The sequence below is a fragment of the Mauremys reevesii genome, linkage group 10 (assembly GCF_016161935.1).
Source record: "Mauremys reevesii isolate NIE-2019 linkage group 10, ASM1616193v1, whole genome shotgun sequence".
NCBI lineage: Eukaryota > Metazoa > Chordata > Testudines > Geoemydidae > Mauremys > Mauremys reevesii.
Window position 1 is genome coordinate 44027424 of NC_052632.1, and position 23675 is coordinate 44051098.

The 23675-nt window shown below is 48.7% G+C and overlaps 1 protein-coding gene across 7 annotated transcripts in view; it reads right to left on the reverse strand.

Moving 5' to 3' along the window:
• Nucleotides 1-23675, reverse strand: part of HCN4 (hyperpolarization activated cyclic nucleotide gated potassium channel 4) — a 166116-nt gene that overhangs the window by 23031 nt on the left and 119410 nt on the right. For all 7 annotated transcript variants that reach the window (XM_039493361.1, XM_039493366.1, XM_039493363.1 and 4 more), the window contains 3 exons: nt 5755-5901; nt 4082-4322; nt 1577-1741 (listed from right to left, as the gene is read on the reverse strand). In XM_039493361.1, the coding sequence (XP_039349295.1) occupies nt 1577-1741; nt 4082-4322; nt 5755-5901 (553 nt within the window). The remainder of the gene's footprint in view (nt 1-1576; nt 1742-4081; nt 4323-5754; nt 5902-23675) is intronic.

Below are 23675 nucleotides of genomic sequence, written 5' to 3' on the forward strand. Positions count from 1 at the left end.
CATGCCCCAGCTCATCTCCACTCCACTGCTGCCATCACCCGAGCGCACCACAACTCCCCTTCTCCCCCATCCCTCCCAGGCTTGCCGTGCGAAAGAGCTGGGAGGGAGGGAGAAGCGAGTAGCGGCGCGCTCGGGGGATAGCGGAGGTGACCTGGGGCCAGCAGGCGCAGGGAGTAACTCTTCGGGGGGGGGCAGGAAACCATTCCCTGCCCCAGCTCACCATCACTCCACCTCCGCCATCCCCTGAGCGTGCCACAACTCCCCTTCTCCCTCCTCCCTCCCAGGCTTGCTGTGGGGGAGCAGAGGTGAGCTGGTGTGGGGGGGCAGCAATTTTTTGAGGGCTTAGGGGCAGCAAATTTGTTAATCCACCACTGGTTATGGCACTGGACTGGGGCTTCAGAAGATTCAGTTCCAGCTTTGTCACAGACAACCTGTTTGACCTTGGGGAAATCACTTAATCTCCCTGTGCCCAGCTCCCCAGCAATACACAGGGAATAAACCTTCCTTTCTCTCTCCCTTTGTCTTTTCTATTTCTGCCACTTTTCAAAGCAGACACTCCCTTCTCCTACATGTCTGTCCAGCACAATGGAGCCGTCAACTCTGTTGGGGGAATCTATACAATAACTTGGGGGTGTATCAACCTTAGTTATGGCTCCTTTCGCCTGTTGGGGTTCAGTATTTTGCCATACTCCCAGCTTAGTACACCTACAGAAATCAATGCTGGACCTTGGCTCTGTTCTGTAAATGTTCCCATATCTTTGTTTAAATCAGGCATCTAATCATAGCAAATACATTCATAATTGGGCTAATTAGCATATAAGGCTTAACTTTTATGTTCTGCAGATCACTTTGCAATAGCGGGATCTTTCTTTGGATCAGCAAGCATCCCGGTCCCCTGCCCTCCTCAGAACATCTCCTGTCTGCTCTGCTGGTCTTGTTTTCTGTGGCTATAGTCCAAGGCCTAGCACCAGCATGTCCACACCCCACTGTGCCATAGTATATCACAGGGGTGTGGTTCTTCCTAATCCCATCTGGTGATCAGTTTTTGCTGTAAAAATGAATAATGCTAGTCCATGTAATTATACTCTAGCTGGTTTTGGGCCGATTTATGCTGAGTATTATCTTATTCCGCACAAAGACTTATTGAAATCCATGGGATTGCTAGCAGAGTAAGGATGTCAGAATCTGGCCCATTTCTCTTAGTAGTAGGAAGCCCCTGGCATTTGCACAACGTCAACTACCAACCAAAATCTGGCTTAAGCTCCATTTCATGGTGGATATTACACTACATCATATGGAGTTCCTGAAAAATCTTGCACAATTGGCAGGAGGTGTGCCACAGAGGCCATTTGGAAATGGAGACAATGGAAATGGAGTTATGTGGGGGGGGGTGAGGTTATCTGCTTGGAAATGGAGCTGAAGGTGATGGGGTGGGAAAGGATTTATCCATTAGCAAAAGGGACTGTGGAAGACGGTAGAGCAGGGTGTGGCTTCCCCCACTTGGAAACAGCCACGGAAAAGAGAAGGGAGCCCATGGATGTGAGTGATGAAGCATTGCCTTATACTCTCTACTCACCAATTCTATCCAGCCTGTCCAGCGCCACCGTTTCAAAAGCCCTTCTCATCATGGGATACTCTTCCAATACCTCGTTGAAGTTATCCACCGAGAGGGAGTAGAGGCGGCAGTAGGTGTCAGCTCGCACGCTTGCTGTGCGCCGGCCACGGGTCAACAGGCAGATTTCTGGAATGAAGACACAGTCTGAGAACCCCGGGACTGGAAGAGCGAGGAAACAACCATCGCCGCCTCCAAACAAAAGCAGCTCATGTCACTAAGCGACATCCCTGCCTCCACATTAACAGTATAAATGTTCCACTATGCAGTAACATTTACCGAACAAAATACCAGAGAGCTCAATTGCAGTAACTGCTGTACAATATGGCACCGCGGGGATTCAGCTGATCTAATTAGCCACCAAGTTCTGTAATCGTGGCTTATCATAGGTATCACTTGTGCATTCAGAATGGAGGAACTGTCCCTCTCACGCTTTTCCTGGCCCACTGGGAGTGGAAGGTCACACCATATCTCGCTGAAGCTAACTCCCTAGATTTGCAGTTAGGTCTTTGATTTGACCTGTGACCTCAGTGTCAGGAGGTTCAGCGATCCCCCATGCTGATGACATGTAAGCAAAGAAACTTACGAGTTATTGGTGGATCTGCTACGATCTTATTAACTGACAGGATAAGCTCACCTAGTGAAACCCCGTTATTACTAACATTAATGTAATTAAACTTCGCATAGCCATTCTTAGGCCAGCAGAGAACACACAAAGCTCTTCGCTGGTTTCAACTCTGTGGCTGCACCACACATTGTGCATGTATGTGTGCGCATGTAAGTAATTGGACAATGCCTTTCCCTGGCGCACCATCTAGATCTGCCCCAGCGTAAGAGGTACTACTGCAGCGTAATAACTCTGACGGATGCTATAATTTTTAAAATCTGTTTTAAAAAAGAGCTGGCCCCTCTGGGAGATGGTTCTAATGGATCCTGCCACCATTCTCCTCTAGCAAAGTAGATGGGTCCAGACAGTGTTACCTCTGAGAGCAAGGGCACCACTAGATTCAGTGCAGTGCTCTCCTGTTCCCACTAGCTGCTGGGTATAGCGGGCGCAGGAAGATCGCCAGGCTTTGTTGATGCCGCAGCTGGTATCCTTCCTTCCTCCAGCCCCCAATTAGGGAATCCAGCCAAAGGCATTTCTGGGGGTGAGTGCAGATTACTCGGAACCCATTGCCCATTCCAAACAGGGCTCAAGGTTAGCAAGTCTCTCCTCTATTTTAGCCCTTCACAAGTCAGCCAGACACCCTCTGAAGATTTGGAATGTGCACTGCATGTGGGGTGCTGGGGACTGTGCGGGATGCTCATGTGAGAAGAGTGAGGGGACCCCATGGGCCTGCTAGGGGGGAGAAAGAGGGTCTCATGGCTGGAAAGGGAGGAGCTACAAAAGCTCAGCAGTTTCATGATGAAACCAACAAGTTTCACTTTGCTATTTCAGATCCATGTGAACCAGAAACTCCAATGGGATTGGAGCCCAGCTAATGGATCACACTGGCCTGGGTTTGCACAGTCATGCACATGTCACAATCATAGGACAAAGGGGTTTCTTTAGTGAATTTGGGGCCTGCTGAGGGGATGGGTAGGAGTTCCTCTGGGGATGAAGGGTCCCAAGGTCTGTTACAGATTGAGAGGGATCCTTTGGTTGTGGAGAGCAGGCCACGGAAGGAGGGGCCCACTCTGCCCATCCTTTCCAGGTCCACTAGGCCTCAGCAGGTTTAATGTTTGCTCTGGAAGTTGCCCCCGTGTGAGGTCTGCTTGGTTAGGGGTTTCCGGGTGAAAGCTTTGCAGAGCCCTAGGAGTGAGAACATTGCAGTCACCAGCCCCACAGCCTGCAGGCAGGCAATGAAATCCCATCCCACTGTTTATCGTACTGGTCCCACTCATCTCACTGTTGCCTCGTGCCCCACTCCCCTGGTGACCTGGGTCAGATTTAAATAGCGAGTTTTCTGTCAAGGAACTGTTGTTTTGTCCTGTGTTTGTACAGCACCTAACACCATGCAGCCTGGTCCCTGTCCATCACTATGATACCATGCCTGGACAGCAGGAGGGATCAGGCAGAGGTATCTTTATAAGGAAGGGCCTGTGTTTGGCAGATCTGTTAATTCACTAAGAGCAAGGAGGAAATGACCATTAACAAAGGACATTAACAAAGCTTTTCCCCCCTTGATGCTGATCTCCTTATTGTTCTTGTATCCGTGGGACTCCAGTCATGGGTCAGGACCCTGCTGTGCTATGCGCCGTCCTAACACTGAACAAAAAGACAATCCCTGACCCACAGAGGTCACGATTTAAGTGCAAGACAAGAGTCCTCAGGTGGAGACAGACAGACAAGGTGACTGAGGCTCCAATTCTGTCTGGTGCTGCCCCCGTCTATCACAAGCACCAACATGAACCAGACGAGGACTGCCTGGGAACAGCCATGGGTCTTGTTGCCCAAGGAGCACAGGTGGGTGGGTCACTGACTCTCACCTCCAAAGTAGGAGCCATCTGCCAGTTTAGTCTCCTTGTTGCCTTTGGTGAGCACGCTCACCACCCCATGCTGGATGAAATACATTTTCTTGCCAATGGTGCCCTCCCGGATGATGTAATCCCCTGGCTGGAACACCTCAAACCGCAGTTTGGTCAGCATGGACGTCACAAAGTTGGGATCGGCATTGGCAAACAGCGGCATGGATGCCACCAGCTTCCGGCAGTTGAAGTTTATGATTTCCTGGAGGGGTGGGGGGGAAGAGACAGAGACATGCATGGAGAGAAACACTTCAGTTAGGGTGAAATAACCTACAGAGATCCCCTCCAAAGCCCCAATCAGGACTTCAGAAAAACCAAAGATACTATTCTCCCAAAAGATCCATCGTAGGATGGACACAAATCCAGTGCCTGCTGGGACAGCACTCTGGGAGGGCCTGGATGCTCGAATTCAAGGCATGCTCTCTCTCTCTCTAACCTGGGACCTGACAGCCACTTCCCCCACATGCCAGTCTTTGGCAGCCATGCACATCATGGGTGGCACAAATGACATGCCCCATGAAGCAGTTAGAGGGCTCGTTGCTGGAAAAATGCTGTAACTTGCCTTGGCAGCACTTTGTTCTGCATTGTTCTTGCCTGCTTCCAAGATGCTAAACAACTGGGCAGATGTGCCCAGCCACTCAGAAAAGGAAATATCATGGGCAAGTGGGGGCTTTGTTGGGGGAGAAGGTGGGCAGGATAGGTGCCCACCAGTTAGTGTGGCCCAGGTTGGCTGTACTTAGGAACATAAGAACTGCCATACTGGGTCAGACCATAGGTCCAACAAGCCCAGTATCCTGTCCTCTGATAGTGGCCAATGGCAGGTGCCCCAAAGGGAATGAACAGACATGTTATCATCAAGTGATCCATGTCTGTCACCCAATCCCGGCAAACAGAGGCTAGGGACACCATTCTTCCACCATTCCTGACTTCTTTGGTTTGAGTGTCTCAGATGAAGAAAATACAACTTGATTGTACCTTTGTCATAAAATATATATGTCCTGTATATATTTCAGTGCATCACACCCTCTTAGGATTAAACTCAGAAAACAAGGTGGAGTGAAATTGAGGCAAGTCATCTACCTTCTTGTTGCAATTTCCTTTTCGAGGCTCCCTTGTGCTAGTGAGAAAGGTTCTTCTCTCCCCTACAGCCCACTCCCACCTGGGCATTGGCAGTATGAGCTTTAAATTGTAGGGGGGCTGTCCATGTGCTGGGCAATAAACCAGTGACCTGGTGCAGCTGGCAGGCTGTCTGGGGAAATGCTGTTGCTTTGGGATATGAACTTGTGAATGACTCTGGGTGCCCAATCATTGGCTCTAGCATGGCTCCTTCATCTGCAAAGAGCTAGTCTGGTAATACAACACCCGTGCACAGTGCATAACAGATATGAATTTGGGGGTCTCTCCAGCAGCAGCAAAACCACTCAAAGTCACAGGGATATTCCATCACATGGGCTCTTCTCCCTTTGTGACTTGTTTCCTCCTCTTTTTGGTATGTCTAGCACAGGACGAAGATAGGGACTGGGAAAGCAGCGACTTCCAGTCACTGCCAGTTCTGTAACCTGGATCAGGCAAAGGAGTGAGGAGCCCTGGCCCCACTCAGCCCCCCAATGAACACTCAGGGCACCCCTCGTTACCTCGCGTAGGGGCTCGCTCAGTTCTCCCAGGATGCTCTCCTCGTCAAACATCTTGCCCTGGTAGCGGTGCTCGTAGTAGTCATGGATCCGCTGGCGCATGTCGGCGGGGAGCTTGTGGAAGGACATGTACTGCTCCACTTGTTTGTACTGCGCAGGGAGACAGAGACAAGCAAAAGCAAGACATTACTGGGACACAACGCCGAAGGGCACCTCTGCTGCCTCCAGTCATCTTAGCTGCAGATGCCTGTGCACATCAGAGCAAATCTCAGATGGTGGCTACACCTGCCTCCTTCACACCGACCTGTGTCTGCTGTGTCAGGCAGAGCCAGGTGATGCAGAGGCCAATGAGCCAGAGGAGCTCAGAAGCCATTCACACACTCCCCAGAAAAGGCTACCACGTGTTTTAACCCTTAGCACAGTAAGGGTGACTTCTCCTTAGTCAGTTGGACAAAGGAATGCAAGACACATATTCTCGGTGACCCAGGATCCTCTCCCTTCCACCTCACCCACCCAGCTCTCTCCCAGCTGCCTGATGTTCCCCAGCCACCATACCACCCTTCTGCTGGTTTCCACCTCTCCTCCCTACATGTGCTCTGTGTGCAGCCAGCCCTATCCTGAGCTCCCAGCAGACACCTGCCCCCCTCCATCATGCCTCCCAGCAGCTGGGTGGGGTACTGGCAGCCAGGATCTCATGTCCAGAGGACTCGGGGTGGATTCCCAACTGAAAGTTTAGAGACAGAAGCTCTCATCAGTATTCTTGCCATTGGAATCCCTCCCCTGTCCCCACATTAGACTCCCCTGCCCAACTGGACTGGATCCAACCTCTTCTGCTCTGTGTTCTCAGGCTTAAACTGTTGATTTTCATTTTCAGTTCAGGGGCAACCAACGTGGGGTTACTCAGCTCCTGCCAAATGAGAGCTAACAGCTCAGTGCCAAGAGTTCACCTGACTGAAGAGCAAACGCGCCCATTCCTGCAAGGCTAACACCCAGAACCCCAGGCATATCAGGGACCATCCAGGAGACCAAAGCCCCCTTTACGTGTCCTCAGAACAGGTACATGGCTGAGCTTCCTTTGCCCTCACACACCTCCTGCCTGTCTGCCGTTACCTTCACCTGGATGGGCCCCCACTAGGAATGAGCATGGAAGGCCCATGCTGGTCACTTGGGAATGACCTTTTGCCCCATTTGGTTAGATCAGCAATGGCCTTAGACTGAGCAGTTGATGAAAATAATGGGCCAGGGGAGGCATTTGGGGGAGGTTTGCTTGGAGTACTGTTAGGCTGTCATGCACATCACGTCTAAGGGCAGCCCAACACCTCGTCTATTAATGGCGGAGGAGGTCAGAGCTGACTTGAGACTTTTCCACTTTCCAGCTATTCTAGGCTTTGGAATAATGATTTTGAGTTCTGGCAGCCGCCAGCACTCAGGAAAGCAAGGGACTTATAGCCCTGCATTCCACACAGCTCTGCCGAGCCATCGCAGTTTGGATTCCCTACTGGTCCAGTGATGGGCAACCACACAGCTTGGCCAATACTCTTCAGTCCTGATGTGCAGCGCCCACCAATCCCATCTCTACCCCTGCATTGCAGTCCTGCATGCACTCACTCCTGGTTCTGTCAATACAGCTCAGCTCTGACCTGGAGCACCCCTGCTATCTCAGTGCTAGTCCCATCCTGAGAAGAAACTAACAGGTCTGTCTAGCGGTGGCAGAGCACAATTACCAATAGGCATCATGCCAGCTTCCTACAGAAAACTCAATGCACCCGAGTCCTCCCATGGCAACAGCCCCTGCATTGCCAGTCCTGAGCTCCTCACACAGCTCCACCAGTGCACCTCCAGGGTGCCAACTGCTGTGAATTTAGTGCTGGCTTTTGAATTGGAATGAGACCAAACACTGTTTCACTTCTGAATGGCCTGTACAGAACTAGAACCCAGATCTCCACAGGCAGAAGGCTAGTGTACTAACTTGGTCCTCTTCACACCTCTGTGGGCATTTATATCTGCCCCAGGCTCACTCTCCATCTCCCTGGTACTCGATATCACAGAATCATTACATTTCTCCACAGGCAAGGTCAGCTAGCCCTTCTCCCTCCCAGGGCAGGCCTGTTTCCTATTACACATGTAACAGAGTTTTGCACAGTTTAAACATTACAGGCTTGGGAAACTATTCCACAATTATGCTGACCAGTATTGTCTCACTATTTCCTTGTACTCCTTAGCTGTTCTCTCTTGTCTTATACTTGGATTGTCAGCAATTTGGAGCAGGGACTGTTTGTTCTGCATTTGCACAACGGGGTCTGGGCCATGACCGGGGCTCCTAGATGCTATGGTAATACAAATCAGTAATAAATAACAACAACGTGTGTTACAGGGGCATCTGCAGACTCCAACCAAGATCAGGGTCCCATTGTGCTAGGCGCTATACAAAAACTCAGTAGACCTTCTGCCCCCAAAAGCTCACAATCTAAACAGTCAAGACAGACAAAGGGTTGGAAGAGAAACTAAGCCACAGAGATGTAAAGTGACATGCTCAAGGTCACCCAGCAGGCCAGCAGCAGAGCCACGAACAGAAGCCAGGTCTCCTGAGACCTAGTCCAGTGTTAGATCCATTAGATCACAACTGAACCAAGCGCACAGCCTGATATTCAGCCTGGTTTTCTCTTGATAATTGGAGATATACCTATCTCCTAGAACTGGAAGGGACCTTGAAAAGTCATCGAGTCCAGCCCCCTGCCTTCACTAGCAGGACCAAGTACTGATTTTTGCCCCAGATCCCCAAGTGGCCCCCTCAAGGATTGAACTCACAATCCTGGATTTAGCAGGCCAATGCTCAAACCCTTCCTTACTTTCTTTCCATTCATCCTAGTTAAGTCACCTTGAACCACTCTGCGTTATCCCATTCCATTTCCTAGGCACCTCTTCGCCAAGCTGTGACTAGTTAGAGGTTTGAATCTTCCCATAGAAATCAATTACTCCAGTCCCCTGATTAGTTCTGTTTTTTTCTGAACTCCTAGTTTTCCAAAGTCCTTCTAGTTATGAGATGCCCAGACAGGAATGTGATATTCCAGCCCCTGTGCTGGTGTAAATCAGCATAGCTCCACTGGAATCAAATGGCCCAGGAGAGTCCATTACCCTCTTTATTACTTATGTGCATTCCTTTAGCATCTAACAACCCCAGCCAGGATTATGGCCCCACTGTACAAACAGTAGAACACAGGCCCTGTCCTGAAGGGCGTACAGACTAACTAGACAAGACAGACAGATACAGCCAGAGATTAGCTAAGCTATTTAGCAAAAGCTGCAAAACAGTTTGTCTCCACTTTCCACTCACATAACAACCCCTCCACCACCCTCTTCTGTTCAGCAGTTACACACTCACCCCTCACTTTCCCTACTTTGTGATGCATGACCACCAGAGACAAAATTTGTGCTGGCCTTTTCCACAGCCCTATTGCTCTGCAGATACCCGCCAGTCTAATTTGGCTATAGTTTTGCCTGTGGATTTGTATTTCCACAGCATCACTTAATGGGGATGCAAGGGCTCATTTGATAGGACACGGGCAGCGCCGGGAGAGAAACAGGCCTTCAGTGGAACCAGAACCACGAATAAACAACACTCCCTCAAGGGTGCAAGGGTGGGCCAAGAAAGGATGTGGGGAATTGTGCAAGGGAGCATACAAAAACGAAGTGAGAGACAGGCCTCACTCTGAGGGGTTTACATTCTAAATAGATAACACAAAAAGCGGGAGAGAACATAAGAACATAAGAAAGGCCGTACCGGGTCAGACCAAAGGTCCATCTAGCCCAGTATCTGTCTACCGACAGTGGCCAATGCCAGGTGCCCCTGAGGGAGTGAACCTAACAGGCAATGATCAAGTGATCTCTCTCCTGCCATCCATCTCCATCCTCTGATGAACAGAGGCTAGGGACACCATTCTTACCCATCCTGGCTAATAGCCATTTATGGACTTAGCCACCATGAATTTATCCAGTCCCCTTTTAAACGCTGTTATAGTCCTAGCCTTCACAACCTCCTCAGGTAAGGAGTTCCACAAGTTGACTGTGCGCTGCGTGAAGAAGAACTTCCTTTTATTTGTTTTAAACCTGCTGCCTATTAATTTCATTTGGTGACCCCTAGTTCTTGTATTATGGGAATAAGTAAATAACTTTTCCTTATCCACTTTCTCAACATCACTCATGATTTTATATACCTCTATCATGTCCCCCCTTAGTCTTCTCTTTTCCAAACTGAAGAGTCCTAGCCTCTTTAATCTTTCCTCATATGGGACCATCTTTAAACCCCTAATCATTTTAGTTGCTCTTTTCTGAACCTTTTCTAGTGCTAGAATATCTTTTTTGAGGTGAGGAGACCACATCTGTACACAGTATTCAAGATGTGGGCGTACCATGGATTTATATAAGGGCAATAATATATTCCCAGTCTTATTCTCTATCCCCTTTTTAATGATTCCTAACATCCTGTTTGCTTTTTTGACTGCCTCTGCACACTGCGTGGACATCTTCAGAGAACTATCCACGATAACTCCAAGATCTTTTTCCTGACTCGTTGTAGCTAAATTAGCCCCCATCATGTTGTACGTATAGTTGGGGTTATTTTTTCCAATGTGCATTACTTTACATTTATCCACATTAAATTTCATTTGCCATTTTGCCCAATCACTTAGTTTTGTGAGATCTTTTTGAAGTTCTTCACAATCTGCTTTGGTCTTAACTATCTTGAGTAGTTTAGTATCATCTGCAAACTTTGCCACCTCACTGTTTACCCCTTTCTCCAGATCATTTATGAATAAATTGAATAGGATTGGTCCTAGGACTGACCCTTGGGGAACACCACTAGTTACCCCTCTCCATTCTGAGAATTTACCATTAATTCCTACCCTTTGTTCCCTGTTCTTTTACCAGTTCTCAATCCATGAAAGGACCTTTCCTTTTATCCCATGACAGCTTAATTTACGTAAGAGCCTTTGGTGAGGGACCTTGTCAAAGGCTTTCTGGAAATCTAAGTACACTATGTCCACCGGATCCCCCTTGTCCACATGTTTGTTGAACCCTTCAAAGAACTCTAATAGATTAGTAAGACATGATTTCCCTTTACAGAAACCATGTTGACTATTGCTCAAGAGTTTATGTTTTTCTATGTGTCTGACAATTTTATTCTTTACTATTGTTTCAACTAATTTGCCCGGTACCGACGTTAGACTTACCGGTCTGTAATTGCCGGGATCACCCCTAGAGCCCTTTTTAAATATTGGCATTACATTAGCTAACTTCCAGTCATTGGGTACCGAAGCCGATTTAAAGGACAGGTTACAAACCTTAGTTAATAGTTCCGCAACTTCACATTTGAGTTCTTTCAGAACTCTTGGGTGAATGCCATCTGGTCCCGGTGACTTGTTAATGTTGAGTTTATCAATTAATTCCAAAACCTCCTCTAGTGATACTTCAATCTGTGACAGTTCCTCAGATTTGTCACCTACAAAAGCCAGCTCAGGTTTGGGAATCTCCCTAACATCCTCAGCCGTGAAGACTGAAGCAAAGAATCCATTTAGTTTCTCCGCAATGACTTTATCATCTTTAAGCGCTCCTTTTGTATTTTCATCATCAAGGGGCCCCCACTGGTTGTTTAGCTGGCTTCCTGCTTCTGATGTACTTAAAAAACATTTAGTTATTACCTTTGGAGTTTTTGGCTAGCTGTTCTTCAAACTCCTCTTTGGCATTTCTTATTACACTCTTGCACTTAAGTTGGCATTGTTTGTGCTCCTTTCTATTTGCCTCATTAGGATTTGACCTCCACTTTTTAAAGGAAGTCTTTTTATCTCTCACGGCTTCTTTTATATGGTTGTTAAGCCACGGTGGCTCTTTTTTAGTTCTTTTACTGTTTTTCTTAATTTGGGGTATACATTGAAGTTGGGCCTCTATTATGGTGTCTTTTAAAAGGGCCCACGCAACTTGCAGGGATTTCACTTTAGGTCACTGTACCTTTTAACTTTTGTCTAACTAACCCCCTCATTTTTGTATAGTTCCCCCTTTTGAAATTAAAGGCCACAGTGTTGGGCAGTTGAGATGTTCTTTCCACCACAGGGATGTTGAATGCTATTGTATTATGGTCACTATTTCCAAGCGGTCCTGCTATAGTTACCTCTTGGACCAGCTCCTGCGCTCCACTCAGGATTAAATCTAGAGTCGCCTCTCCCCTTGTGGGTTCCCGTACCAGCTGCTCCATGAAGCAGTCATTTAAAGTATCGAGAAATTTTATCTCTGCACTTCGTCCTGAAGTGAAATGTTCCCAGTCAATATGGGGATAATTGAAATCCCCCACTATTATTGGGTTCTTAATTTTGATAGCCTCTCTAATTTCCCTTAGCATTTCATCATCACTATTACTGTCCTGGTCAGGTGGTCGATAATAGATCCCTACTGTTATATTTTTACTAGAGCATGAAATTTCTATCCATAGAGACTCTATGGAACCTGTGGATTCGCTTAAGATTTTTACTTCATTTGAATCTACACTTTCTTTCACATATAGTGCCACCTCCCCTGCACGGCCTGTTCTGTCCTTCCAATATATTTTGTACCCGGAATGATTGTGTCCCATTGATTGCTCTCAGTCCACCAGGTTTCTGTGATGCCTATTATATCTATATCCTCCTTTATCACAAGGCACTCTAGTTCACCCATCTTATTATTTAGACTTCTGGCATTTGTGTACAAGCACTTTAAAAACTTGTCCCTGTTTATTAGCCTGCCTTTTTCTGATGTGCCAGATTCTTTTTTATGTGACTGTTTATCATCTGATCTGGCCCTTACATTATACTTCTCATTCCTCTGCTCCTGACTATAACCTGGAGATTCTCTATCATCAGACTCTCCCCTAAGAGAAGTCTGTGTCCGATCCACACGCTCCTCTGCAGCAGTCGGCTTTCCCCCATCTCCTAGTTTAAAAACTGCTCTACAACCTTTTTAATGTTTAGTGCCAGCAGTCTGGTTCCACTTTGGTTTAGGTGGAGCCCATCTCTCCTGTATAGGCTCCTGAGAGAGGCCAGTATTATTCTCCCCATTTCACAGATGCAAAGAGATTAAGTGACGTGCCGAAGATCACACAGGAAATATGTGGCAGAGCCCAGAAATGAATTCAGTTCTCTTCAGTCCCAATCCAGTACCTTAAATGAGACCATCCTTCCTCTCACATCATGGGTACCAGGAATACTGTTGCATCAAAGAAACCCAATATTCATAGCATTGTCTTCGCTGAAACCCACCTGCTCTGGCAAAACCTTTCCACCAGATCTACAATGCCCTGGACCCCATGCTAAGCCAGGAAAGCTTTGAGTTGCACAGTGTCTTGTGGGGCTCCTACATACTCCAATTGTCTCATGGCTATAAAAGAGAGGACTTATGGATATAAGAAAGGACTTTGTCAGTTTAACATGGACAGACACCACTGCAAGGTTATGGGGCCACTGTGCAATGATTGGCACATCAGATGGGGAGCAGTGGGGAAGGGACATCTGGGATGGCAGCTGTGTGGCCATGTGGCACTCAAGGCAGTGGGCAGCTGCATGTCTATACCCAGGGCTCTCCTAAGTGTGTCATTCATCCCTATGCCACTCTAGAAAGTCCCGTGGTTCACCCTGGCAGGTGACAAATCCAGACCTGAGACTCTGCTCAGCAAGGACATGGGAACGCTGTAAACACAGAGGCAGGGAGATGACAGAATGTTGTAGTCAGCGCTGTTCTACAGCACTTAGAGCTAGTCCTCTAGTCCTTAGCTGACTAGAGGAGCAGTCTAGTGGCTTCTTTGGTGGCTACCTATTCCTAACTGGCTGTGGGGGAGCATTGCTGTGCAGCACAGGTGGGAGTAAATCAGAAGCAAATACATGGGGATGTCCCCGTGACCCTCTGCCACAGCAGGCTGCTGATCCTACTTGCAGAGGAGCTAGGGTTGCCAACTTGGTAATATTTAAAAACTAGACACTTCAGCAGGAGTGTCGGAACCCCACGTCACCTATTCCCCACAAAGCACTACCCCTGCCCTGCTTCTTCCCCCGAGGCCCCGCCCCATTCGCTCCTCTCCCCCATGGCGCTTGCTGTTTTCCCTTCCCTACCCCCGGCCAGGTGAGGAGAGACTCGCCTGCGGAGCCAGGGCTGGGAGCTGCAGCCACCCGACACAAGTAAGAAGTAGTCCCAGCTGAATAGGGGCTGGTGCAGGTGATGATCCAGCACCTCTCTTGCCCTCAGTAACCGAACATTGAGTGTCTGGTCAGTAGATCTGACTGGACACTGTCAGGTCCCCTTTTTGATCAGACTTTCTGGTCAAAAACCAGGCATTTGGCCACTCTAATGAGGACCACTGTTCTAGCTCTGTGGCTGTTTAAAGAGCTGGCCCCCCAGACCAGCTGAGACCAAGCCCTCATCTAGTTGGAGAACCTCCCGCATTGAACAGTAATTGCCACCCAAGTGCCGGATGAAGACACCAGAGCCAAAAAATTTATGACAGTTGCTCAGCCCCAGGGAAACAAAGCATGTGCTGCACCCAGGGAATGACCATCTACCCAGTTACATATGGTATAAAATGGCAGAAGAAAATACGAACCAGAGAGCACACAATTTGAGGAGCAGAGTGTTATCCACTAACAGGGGCGGCTCTAGGGATTTTGCCGCCCCAAGCATGGCAGGCAGGCTGCCTCCGGTGGTTTGCCTGCGGAGGGTCTGTTGGTCCCGCGGCTTCGGCGGACCTGCCACAGGCACGCCTGCGGGAGGTCCACTGAAGCCGCGGGACCAGCGGACCCTCCACAGGCAAGCCACGGAAGGCAGCCTGCCTGCCGCCCTCGTGGCGCTGGCAGAGCGCTCCCCGCAGCTTGCCGCCCCAAGCACGCGCTTGGCGTGCTGGGGCCTGGAGCTGCCCCTGTCCACTAACATTCAAAGAAAGCAGGCTGGATCCTCCCAATGTGAGGAGGAGCTGCTGGGAGGAGAGTGACTGATTGTTGTCTCCCATTAATGAGAATGCAGTACAGAGGGCACTCTGCATACATATCACATCCTGCTATCCTGCTGCAGCCTGCATTGAAGACTAATAGAAATAAAATGCATGCACAGGGGTTAAGCTCCTTTATTTCTGATTGCTGGTCCAAGCCCAGGATTGGCAAGCATTTACTGGTCTTACCAAAGAGTTTCTAAGTAAAGCAGGTTAAGAGGTAACATACCATAAAATAATGTAGTTCCAATTACCTTCTTGCTTTCCCCACCCTCTTTAGGTCTGACATTAGTAGTAGGAGGTTGTTGCTTTATAGCATTTGAAAGTGAGGGTTCCAAGCTGCTTTCAGATGCTGAAATGCATGGATTGTCTAGTCTAGCAATTGCTGAGATAGTTAAAAATCATGCTGGTATTGAAGTGGGATTAAAAGTAAAATGGTAATCAGAATTATGTGAATTTAAACATCTCCCAACCTCCCAGAGTTAGGGTCATATGCCTTATACCATCGCTATGCAAATCACAGCTTTCTGCTGGCATGTGCTTGTATGTCTGAGATCCTCTGAGCTATCAGACCATGAATTTAAAGATGGAAAGATGGTTCCTCAGACTAGCAGTGCATTTCTGAGGCAGTCCTAGGAATGACAGGGTTCCAGATCTTTCTCCTCTGGCTACGTCTTTCCTTGGAGCCCCCACAGCAGCTGATCCTCTAAGAGATTCGGGTTAGCAATGCTGTGATTACCTGCTGCAGCCACAGATACAAACTGCTGCCAGGAAGGTGAGTGTTCTTGTTGTGCCACTGGCTAGTACTCAGTCCCCACTGCTATTCAGTGCTGAGTCAGAGAGGAACTATACCCTGCTCAGCTTGATGCTGAAAATTAAAGAGGGCCTGATCTTGCTCCTTTGAACTCACTGGAAAAGCTAAATGCCAGTCTGAGCCTCGCTGAGAAGGTGAGAGGGCATCTTGGGGACCGGTGATTAGCAGAGTGCTCATGTTAGAGTGTTTTCTCATTGCCAACTCTGAATGTTAATAGCATTTGTAATTTTAGCTTTAGACAGTCGCCCCCTTCCCTAGCTGAGCTCCTCACCCTGTGCAGGCCAGCCAGCCCGCGGGCAAGATCGCTGTGCCTGTGCAAGGCCTGTGCCCTGGTTCTGTCATTTGAGGGAATTTTCCCTGGATTGTGGAGCGTGAAGTGGGATCACAACCATAGCCCACCAGCAGCTCAGAGGGCTCTTCTGCTCTTTCACACAGCCTCTTGTCTGGAGACAACAGCCAACTGTTAGTTCAGAAACACTTGGGTTGTTTGCTCACAGGGTAAACTCTGCTAATTAGACTGATCTCCATTTTCCTACAATTGCCTCATCTCAGTGTCATTTAAGTTGCGGTTCAATTGCCTTTGATCTCTACAGACCAGGCACTCCATGACCTGTGTCTCCAGAGCCATCCCACCAGCCAGGTCCCTATGTGACTCAAACCACAGCTCTCCCTCCCTGTTCCTGCCCAACCAGCATCTCTCAACAGATTCAATAGAGCATTAAAGACTCACTGCCCCACCTTGCCAAAGGCTCAGCGGGTCCATTCTGCACCTCAAAATGTTGATCCTTATCTGAACTTTACCTGAAAACTGCAACAGGAGATCTCAAGCTTCCTGGTATGTCCTGCCATCAGCAGGCCCCTGACTAACACATGCACAGCGTTTCACATAGCATTTAAACACCTACAGTTCTGGTCCAAGACAGAACCCACAAATGCAGAGGCTGCTCCAAAAATGAAAATGCACTGCATGAATTTTGGGCGGAGAACTCTTCAGAGAGGATCTGTTAGAGAGAGACACTGTTTCTTTTAACTGAAGTGTGAGTTGTAGGTGAAGGCTGTGTCCAGGTCCATTTTGCCCAGCCTCTCTCCTGCAGTCATCTGCTCAGTTCCCTCGCTTGTGCTCTTGAATTTGCCTGGAGCTCAGTGACATATGCAGAGATTAGTGACACCCCTATGTTCAACCCAAAAAGACTCATTTAGGGATTATTTGAATCTCTCTGAAGAAAATTGGGGGGATTTAAATCTCAATTCATCTTCTTCAAGTCTGCTTTTCCCAGCAAGCCCTGGAAGGCAACACTAGTGTATTAGAAGGGAAGGATCTAATCAGGAATCTTTTTCTCCCAGGGAGGGTCACTCTAGTTTTCTGTCTATTCCCCCTTCCCTGCACAGCTCACTCAAAGCTCTTGGGTGCTGAACACTTTTAAACCCATTTTACCCCATTGCTCCTTGTTATGGCTCCATGAGACAGCTATAATATCATAGACCTGGACACATTTCTCAGGGAATCAGCAAGGAAGGTTTCTGCACATAGGAAGAACTACTCTCCTCCGACTCCTGGCCTTCCCCACTCACTCCTCTCTTCTCCAGTCCCCACCTTTCGCTTGAATCAAGATCAGTGCAATCTGTCACATTAGACACTGATCCTGCCAATATTTCCACACATGCTTAGCTTCACACACAGACAAGGACTCCCACTGACTTCCCCAGGACTATTTGGGTGTGTAAAGTGAAGCAGGTGTGGTAGTGTTTGCATAGGCAGGGCCTTAGTCTGCTCTGTATATCCTTTCCATAGCATTGCCCAGGTGATTCTGGGATGCTGTAGTAACACAACTTTGATTTCTTATTAAAGATAGGACTAAACCTAATCCCCAGATCTAGCCACTCCTCAACTTTTGGAGTATTTGATGGCTGCATTTGGATCCAAAGCCACATTTTGCAAATACTCTTCACCAAATATCCTGGTTCTCAGCTCCTCTAAACACTGGGGTTCAGATTGGGATCATATTTTTACTGTTCAGCCCTGGCTCTATTTTTATACTGCAGCAGGAGGGTTTTCAGGAGCCATATATCCCACTGAAATATTGAGAACAATCTGGGCCTGATCCTACAGTGACTCAACGCCAGTGACTCCTGTGGAGTTACTCCTGATTAACACGGGTGTAAGTAGAATTAAGGTCCTTATCTCATGTTCTATTACACCCCCCCCCCCCCCGAAATGGGTTGAAAACTCAGTGTATGTTTTTCCACTCTCCATGCAGGGTCCAGGCACAGTCCAGCCATGACCATCAGCCACCTCTGCTGCCGCACCAGGCTGTTAATCAGTCCCCATTCCGCTGAGGATGTGTTTCAGACAATCCCATCGCTGGACTGTGATGGGGAGGGGTCAATTACCAGATTGATGAAATGGAAACAGCTGCTCTCTGCCGCCAGACTGCAAATGAGAGGGACATCCCCTGTGGTGGGGGAATGGTTACCTTTTGCCCACACAAGTCAGTCTGTATGCTCAGGAGGTGAAATTCTGGCCCCACTGAAGTCAATGGGAGTTGTGCCAGGTTTCACCCGGTGTCTATACATCAAACAAAACCCGATGGCACTGAGTCTCAGACTTGGGTTTGCGCTATGGCGCTAACAATAACCATGTATATGGGCTTCAGTGCCAAGCTCCAGCTCCAGCCAAGGTGTCTGCACGGCTGTTTTAAGTGGAGGAGGGGCTTTTGCTATGTAGACACACCCTAAAGGTACAGTCACCCTGCACCTGGCAGTGAGCCTCCCAGCCTAGGCTGACACACTTGTGTTCGTGGGGCTCAGGCTAGTGCACTGAAAACAGCCGGGTAGATGTTGCTTTGGCATTGCAGCTTTGGCTGGAGCTCAGGCTCTCAAGTCCACCCTCACCCCTTGGCATGTGAGCCCGAGCCGCAGTGTCCATACAGCTATTTATAGCACGCTAGCGCAAGCCCTGCTGTCAACCTGGCCTGAGAGGCTCCCTTCCCAATGCAGTGTGGACATACCTTTAGGGGTTGATCTGGGTGCATAACACAGTGGAGGTGCAGTGCAGGGCTTGCCTGCTCTTACGGGTGCTCCCCCAGGAGGTGTGCCCCAGCAAGGATGGTGTGTTCCAGCACCAGACAAAACATCCCTATGCATCAACATGTGTTAGGGGAGGAAAAGCCATTCAAAGAACTCATTTGCATGATTTTGTCTCCAGGCTGGGGAGAGACCCCTGATCCAAGCACCATGACAGATGGGTCCAACCGGCCTGATCCCAGCCTGAATCAGGAGCACAGCACAGAGGAACTCCAGGTTTGGTCAATAAATCTTCACAGAACAGAGTCTGTGAGGTCTGATGTAAAGCTAGAGCCCAATCCTGGCAGGTGTTATGGCCCCTTTGAACACAAAGGGATCAGGGAGCTGGAATGGAGGGGACACCCATCCAGAGCCAAATAAGACTGAGCCCTTATTGAGCTGATATCTCTATTGCAGGGGAGACTGAGGGAGTGGGGAGGGTGAGGGCAAGTGCAGCTGGAAAGAGAGGGAGATTGTGGGTGCAGGTCCTAAGACCCACCTCCACTGATAAGGGTGTCCAGTGCTCAATTTGTAATGAAAGAGGTGCTAGGACCCACGCAATTTTTTATATAAATAACTGATGCAGCAAGCCCGGAGGTGCCAGGGCCATGAGCTGCCAAGCCCAGAGGGGCTGGGGCCATGAGCTGCCAAGCCCGATGGAGCTGGGGCTCTGACCTGGCACGAGTTAAGCACAGAGGGTGTCTGTGTGGAGGCGACCCTAAGACAGATGCAAGATCAGATCTGACAGGGGAGGCATCCACAAGGGTGGCCGGATTTGAATAAAGATCCCACAGCATGGAAATAAACTTCTGGAGCCACTGGATCATCGCATCTGCTGCTATCTCTGGGCAAGCCCTTGGGCCGCCCATACCTGCCCTCCAACACAGCCTGTGATCAGAACAGCACATTCAAGCAGGCTGGTTGGGGCAAGAGCAGGTTATAGTTGGGCAGCATTCTGCACAGATGTATAGGACCCTTTAGCCACTGGTCGCCAGGCCATATCCTTAAGCCCTGGGGCTGGGATTTCCCTTGGGACACAGCTCTTCAACGATCCCAGCCTGCGCACTCAGTTCGCCCTGGGTGGGATATTCATTGCCAGCGGGTCTGGAGAGGCTGGGGTAATGGAGAAAACAATGCTCCTTTTGCAGCAGTGAGCAGGAGGAAAGCACAATGGAGGGGTGGGAGTGGGGAACGAAGAGGCTGTGCAATTCCAATCAGCGCCCACGGAGCAGACACCTCCTGTTCCCGCTGGGGTCACTGCTCAGCAGGGAGGCTCGGCTCTCAGCGTTACTCATTTATTTTCCCATGCATGTGCAGAAATGAATTTGAAAACTGATAATGAAGTTTGAACCTTCCCTTCCCCCCATATGTGGAATATACTGAACTGCTAATGACAAGAGCTTTCTCCTCACTGTGAACACGTGCAGACACACACACACAAATGCTCTTCTCAGGCCAGATTGTTGCTGCACGTGGCTACGGGACCAAAACATGCACCCTCGGCAGAGATTCACTCACGGGAATAACAGATGTCAAAATCTTAGCCTTTTCCTGTAATTGGCCAGTTCATCCCTGGTGTAATTCCATTGGCAAGACTGGAGTTGTGCCATGGATTAGTTTGGCCCACAGTGATTTGTACATGTTGGCTAGGTATGTGCTGCACATGCAGTTAACTCCTACCATCCCACCCCCGCATGCACGCACATGCACAGTGTTTCACATGTAACCTTACCCTCGCACAGGCTCAGGTGCACCCACATATATGCTAAAGTCAATAATATCAGTGGCTCTCAACCTTTCCAGACTACTGTACCCCTTTCAGGAGTCTGATTTGTCTTGTGTACCCCCAATGCAAGTTTCATCTCACTTAAAAACTACTTGCTTACAAAATCAGATCTAAAAATACAAAAGTGTCACAGCACACTGTTACTGAAAAACTTACTTTCTCATTTTTACCATATAATTATAAAATAAATCAATTGGAATATAAATAATGTACTTATATTTCAGTGTACAGTATATAGAGCAGTATAAACAAGTCATTGTCTGGATGAAATTTTAGTTTGTACTGACTTTGCTAGTGCTTTTTATGTAGCCTGTTGTAAACCTTAGGCAAATATCTAGATGAGTTGATGTACCCCACAAAAAGACTACTGTATACCCCCAGGGGTATACGTACCCCTGGTTGAAAACTACTGAATAAGATTGACGCACCCAGACCTCAGCACCTGTTGCATGCTGGGGATCAACTTGAGCTGGCTGATATAAAGGGTTATTGCCCCAGGCTGGGCATCTGGGAGCCCCTTTCTAAAGCACTATTCATACAATCATAGAATATCAGGGTTGGAAGGGACCTCAGGAGGTCATCTAGTCCAACCACTTGCTCAAAGCAGGACCAATTCCCATCTAAATCATACCAGCCAGGGCTTTGTCAAGCCTGACCTTAAAAACCTCTAAGGAAGGAGATTCCACCACCTCCCTAGGTAACCCATTCCAGTGCTTCACCATCCTCCTAGTAAAAAAGTTTTTCCTAATATCCAACCTAACCACCCCCCCCCCCGCAACTTGAGACCATTACTCCTTGTTCTGTCATCTGGTACCACTGAGAACAGTCTAGCTCCATCTTCTTTGGAACCCCCTTTCAGGTAGTTGAAAGCAGCTATCAAATCCCCCCTCATTCTTCTCTTCTGCAGACTAAACAATCCCAGTTCCCTCAGCCTCTCCTCATAAGTCACGTGCTCCAGCCCCCTAATCATTTTTGTTGCCTTCTACTGGACTCTTTCCAATTTTTCCACATCCTTCTTGTAGTGTGGGGCCCAAAACTGGACACAGTACTCCAGATGAGGCCTCACCAATGTCAAATAGAAGGGAATGATCACATCCCTCGATCTGCTGGCAATGCCCCTACTTATACAGCCCAAAATGCCATTAGCCTTCATGACAACAAGGGCACACTGTTGACACATATCCAGCTAACTGTAACCCCTAGGTCCTTTTCTGCAGAACTGCTTCCTAGCCATTCGGCCCTTAGTCTGTAACAGTGCATGGGATTCTTCCGTCCTAAGTGCAGAACTCTGCATTGTCCTTGTTGAACCTCATCAGGTTTCTTTTGGCCCAATTCTCTAAGTTGTCTAGGTCCCCCTGTATCCTATCCCTACCCTCCACCGTATCTACCACTTCTCCCAGTTTAGTGTCATCTGCAGACTTGCTGAGAGTGCAGTCCATGCCATCCTCCAGATCATTAATGAAGATATTGAACAAAACCGGCCCCAGGACCGACCCTTGGGGCACTCCGCTTGAAACCGGCTGCCAACTAGACATGGAGCCGTTGATCATTATCCATTAAGCCTGACGATCTAGCCAGCTTTCTTTCCACCTTATAGTCCATTCATCCAGCCCATACTTCTTTAACTTGCTGGCAAGAATACTGTGGGAGACCGTATCAAAAGCTTTGCTGAAGTCAAGGAATAACACATCCACTGCTTTCCCCTCATCCACAGACCCGGTTACAGGGCTGCCCAGGGGGGAGGGGGAAGTGGGGCAATTTGCCCCAGGCCCCCATGAGAATATAGTATTCTATAGTATTGCCACTTTTTTTATGGAAGGGGCCCCCAAAATTGCTTTGCCCCAGGCCCCCTGAATCCTCTGGGTGGCCCTGCCCAGTTATCACCTTATAGAAGGCAATTAGGTTAGTCAGGCATGACTTGCCCTTGGTGAATCCATGCTGTTTCTGATCACTTTCCTCTCCTCTAAGTGCTTCAGAATTGATTCCTTGAGGACCTGCTCCATGATTTTTCCAGGGACTGAGGTGAGGCTGACTGGCTGTAGTTCCCTGGATCCTCCTTCATCCCTTTTTTAAAGATGGGAACTACATAAGCTTTTTTATAGGAGCTCCCCCGATCGCCATGAGTTTTCAAAGTTAATGGCCAATGGCTCTGCAATCACATCCACCAACTCCTTTAGCACCCTCAGATGCAGCGCACCCGGCCCCATGGACTTGTGCTCATCCAGTTTTTCTAAATAGTCTTGAACCACTTCTTTCTCCACAGAGGGCTGGTCACCTTCTCCCCATACTGTGCTGCCCAGTGCAGCAGTCTGGGAGCTGACCTTGTTTGTGAAGACAGAGGCAAAAAAAGCATTGAGTACATTAGCTTTTTCCACATCCTCTCTCACTAGGTTGCCTCTCTCATTAAGGAGCCCACACTTTCATTGACTTTTTTCTTATTGCTAACATATCTGAAGAAACCCTTCTTGTTACTCTTAACATCTCTTGCTAGCTGCAACTCCAAGTGTGATATGGTTTTCCTGTTTTCACTCCTGCATGCCTGAGCCCACACCCCGAATCCCTCCTGCACCCCGCTCCACAACCCCCTTCCCTGAGACCGCTGCCACACCCCGCACCCCTCCTGCAGCCCAACCCCCTGCCCTGAGCCCCCTTGTACACCCCACACTCCTCCTGCACCCCAACCCCTTGCCCTGAGCCCCTTCCTGCACACTGAACCCCCTTCCACACTCCAAACTCCCTCCCACATCCCAACCCCCTGCCCCAGCCCTATATTCATGGCCCTGCATGCAATTTCCCCACCTGGATGTGGCCCTCAGGCCAAAAAGTTTGCCCACCCCTGTTTTAATACCTCTTTGAAAAAAAACCCGTACAAGCCAACAGTCCCCCGTGACTGTACATGAGAACTGATGCTGCCCCTTTGGGGCAGTGACAAACCAGTCTGGGGCAACATGCAAGTATTTACTGAACAGTCCAGCACGTAACTATATATTTACAGCTGCCTTAGAATGGGTAGCATGGAGAGCAACGAAGGTGTGGAGAAGAGAGCTTGAGAGAGCATGTGAGATCTGGAAAGGGAGAAGGGGCTCTGGGAAGAAATTTCAGCTAGATTGGACTCTGCACAGCTAAAAGCAGCAAGACCTAGTTCTTGTCAGTGGCTGCATCTCAGGAGATAATACGGGAGAGCAACACCTCCCTACACGACACACCTAGCTCCCCGTGCCTACTGTTGGGTTGAGAGAGGGAGAAGTGGGGTCCAGGGA